This window comes from Lactuca serriola, chromosome 9 (genome assembly GCF_051521515.1).
Source record: "Lactuca serriola cultivar US96UC23 chromosome 9, Lser_US96UC23_V15, whole genome shotgun sequence".
Classification (NCBI taxonomy): Eukaryota; Viridiplantae; Streptophyta; class Magnoliopsida; order Asterales; family Asteraceae; genus Lactuca; species Lactuca serriola.
The window spans coordinates 13,727,639-13,730,872 of NC_136416.1; the positions used below are offsets into that span (position 1 = coordinate 13,727,639).

Consider the following 3,234-nt stretch of genomic DNA (forward strand, 5'->3'; position numbering starts at 1 on the left):
AATTGAGATGCAGGTCCATCACTAATACACGGCCCATTACCATCTCTACTTTCAAATGGATTTTCACACTACCTCTTGATCCATCTTAATATTATTAAGGAAATAAGAAATTCCATCTTCAAAGTTCAATTTAAAACAAGAACTATAAAATCAAAAGTATGAATAAGTTGGCACTTAGAAATCATGATGGACATATTGGTTGGAAACGAAATTAATATAATTACTTAAAAACCATTGTCCGGTTTACAACTCACAGTGACTCAACAATGATGATGATCTCACCAACATTAGCAATTAGTAATTTATAATATAACTATAAAACAAGATTTATGAAATTCAACACCATAGTTTGGACACAATTCAAAACCCGAAGCATCTGTTACAAGATATATGAAATTCACACACACAGAGATTGTATAGAGGATGTTAATGGGAAGTAGTAACACACATGTTCATCACCACACAATGTACATCTACAAATGCTTATGGTACCAGTTGTTAGATAGATAAGATGTCAAGGAAATGAACATAATGGTGATTCTGAAATAGAGTGATGGATTGAGGGCTAAAATGATCACACAGGCTATCTATACAAATAAAATCATAAAGACAAAGAAAAAAAAAATCGTACCTTAGCAAAATTCACCCATATTCCTTTAAATAGGCAAACAGACTGAATTTGCATTGCGGCTTTCATTAAATAATGAGGTTGAGGTTTCTCCCAACATCTTGGAGATAAAATGCTGCTGCTGCTTAGACTTTCCTGTCAAGTGCTGCACTCTGATTGCTATTCAATCCATACTGCATCCAAACCAGAACGAAAAGCAAGTTAGGTTTCATATTTTTCATTATTTTATTAATTTAGCCACTAAACTATCATTTTTTTATCGTAACGGTCATTGAAAAACTATAAAGCACAGTTCTTTTTGATCAAGAATCTACTGTTGATCTTCTTATTAATTATGACCAGATTCTAGGAAATTCTCAAAGGGTATTTTTGGCCAGTCCGACACTTATAAATATATTCCTTCACAACTGTAAATAACTTAATAAGAGAGAGACAATGGTAAATGTTTGATGAATTCCTAACAAAAGTCAAAAACAACTAGTAAGTAGGCGTATGAAAGTTGAAAAAGAGGGGAGTACCTTTTCTCTTATCCTTGAGGTCCAGATGTCAGACTTAAAAGCTTTAGCATCACCACCACTAGTTGAGGTTGAGGATGATGCCTGGTTTGAATTTGAGTTTAAGAGGGGCTCCCATGCTTTCCCTCTTGAACCAGAAACAGAACCTTCCTCCACATCATCATCCTTCTTCTTCTTCTCTGAGGACACCATCATTCCCAAAACTACAGCAAGAAGTAGACTTACCACCTGAAAACAAACAACCAAAGACAATCATCCTCTAAATCTTTAAACATGTTGTAAACCATCAATATGTAACCAATTCATGTGTTCCCTTTTCAGACTAGGTAAGAACCAAGCATGATTTAGGTGCAATTTAGAAAAGGTGACAAGAATCATGCTCTTAGAATTCATGTTAGTGAGTGTGTTTGATATAGAATAGGAAAAGATATCTTACCTGAATTACAATTATAGCAATGCCAACCCATTTACAGATATCAATATTATCTTCTATGAAACCCCGAATGCTATCAATTTCTCCAGTTGGGTCCTGTGGTAGATCCTAAAAATTGCCAAATGTGAAAGTGATTACTTGGGTGAAAACTCTCAAGATCAACATGAATATAGGTCTCAAGAATGATTACAATATAACACCTTTTCCCAACGATGATCAAGTGCAATGAATGCCACTAAAGCCACCTCAAGCAGGATCAATACAACTTTCAGTATCGTGTACTGCAAAAATTTCACGCTAAGGAGATAACTCTCAGAGATATTTGAATCAACTGAATCAGTAAAAGACATGGCATGAGAAGCCCTATTAAATTATTGCAAATTAATACAAGTATCATCTACACAGAAGAAAGAAAAAAGGATACGCAACAAAGGCAACACCCATTGATTGCTTCAGCTGCAATATGACCAATACAAGAGATACAACAAAGTACAACACCCAATCCCATGAATGCGTATATGAACCTGCCACAGAATATAGCACCAAATTGTCAATATATAAACAACTATTCTATCATAATTCATAACCCATACCCTAACTAACACCAGGATGCCCAAGACTTTATGACCTTCAAACTGATCAGAAACCAAAATCAGACAACTTAAGTCAAATTCAACTCATCGAAGTTAGAGAATGTACATCCTACATTTATGTGAGAATCGCAGCTGTTGACGAATTGACCACCAATTTTACATTTCATAGGTCTTTCAAAATAGAAACACTTTTTTTTAGAAGACACCCTAACGGATAACTCTCCAGAGACAAATAAAATTAATATTTACCAGGGAGCAGGAATGGGATTGGAATCGAGCTTTATCCCGCCATAGAAACTGTCAATCGTGCCAGTTCCAAGATTCAAATGAATCACTTGATTAGAAACCCTACCCGTGTTGAAAATGGAGAAAACAGATTCTGGCGAATCCGGCGATGGGGTTGGAGCTAAATCTGAAGGAGGTGGTGATGGTGATGGTGATGGTGATGGTGATGGTGATGGTGATGGTGATGGTGATGGTGATGGCGATGGTGATGGTGATGGTGATGGTGATGGTGATGGTGATGGTGATGGTGAAGGTGGAGGTGAAGGAATCGGCAAGTGTTTCTCCCACTGATTCAACATATACCCAGAGTAAACAATGATCGAAATTCCAAGGAATGTTTGGAAGAAAATGAGGAATTTGAGAATGAATGCCACAAATGAATGGCAACAAGACGTCCTCATATCTTCGTAAAATCTTCAAACAAATCGCTGATTTTGCAGAGTTGAATGCCAATCAAACCCTAGCTTCCGATTTATTTCCGTCTTGACCCTTTTCTGTTGCTGTTCGTCAAAAATCCGTTGAATATGAATATTCGACGTAAAATGAAACGATAGCATTGTGATTGTGCCGGTCGTTGTTAGTGATTAAGGCCCAGTGGGCTCATATGACCCAATCTGAGATGTGCTTAAACACTATCTGATCATTTTGCTTAGGTGTATGTAAATTGTAATAGTCCGCTTTGTAAATATTGGTAATTGGTAAATCCAATTATGATTTTGTGGTTTTAGTGACCTAATAATCAAACATGAAAAAAAAAATTATGGAACGATTTGTGGCCAA

General features: G+C 36.2%; 1 protein-coding gene across 2 annotated transcripts; it reads right to left on the bottom strand.

The window, feature by feature from the left end:
* Positions 1-391: 391 nt before the first annotated feature.
* Positions 392-2,984, bottom strand: LOC145074351 (Tetraspanin family protein). Of its 2 annotated transcripts, XR_013691809.1 has the most exons (7): positions 2,419-2,984; positions 2,001-2,100; positions 1,777-1,857; positions 1,580-1,684; positions 1,147-1,371; positions 632-801; positions 392-473 (listed from the first exon to the last, which is right to left on the bottom strand). XR_013691809.1 is itself a non-coding variant. In XM_079020743.1 (6 exons), the coding sequence occupies exons 1-6, from the start codon at positions 2,853-2,855 to the stop codon at positions 754-756; spliced, it is 996 nt and encodes a 331-aa protein (XP_078876869.1). In that variant the 5' UTR covers positions 2,856-2,984; the 3' UTR covers positions 392-753. The 2 variants fall into 2 exon arrangements, 1 of the variants encoding a protein (XP_078876869.1); XM_079020743.1 differs by having other exon boundaries at positions 392-801.
* Positions 2,985-3,234: the final 250 nt, after the last annotated feature.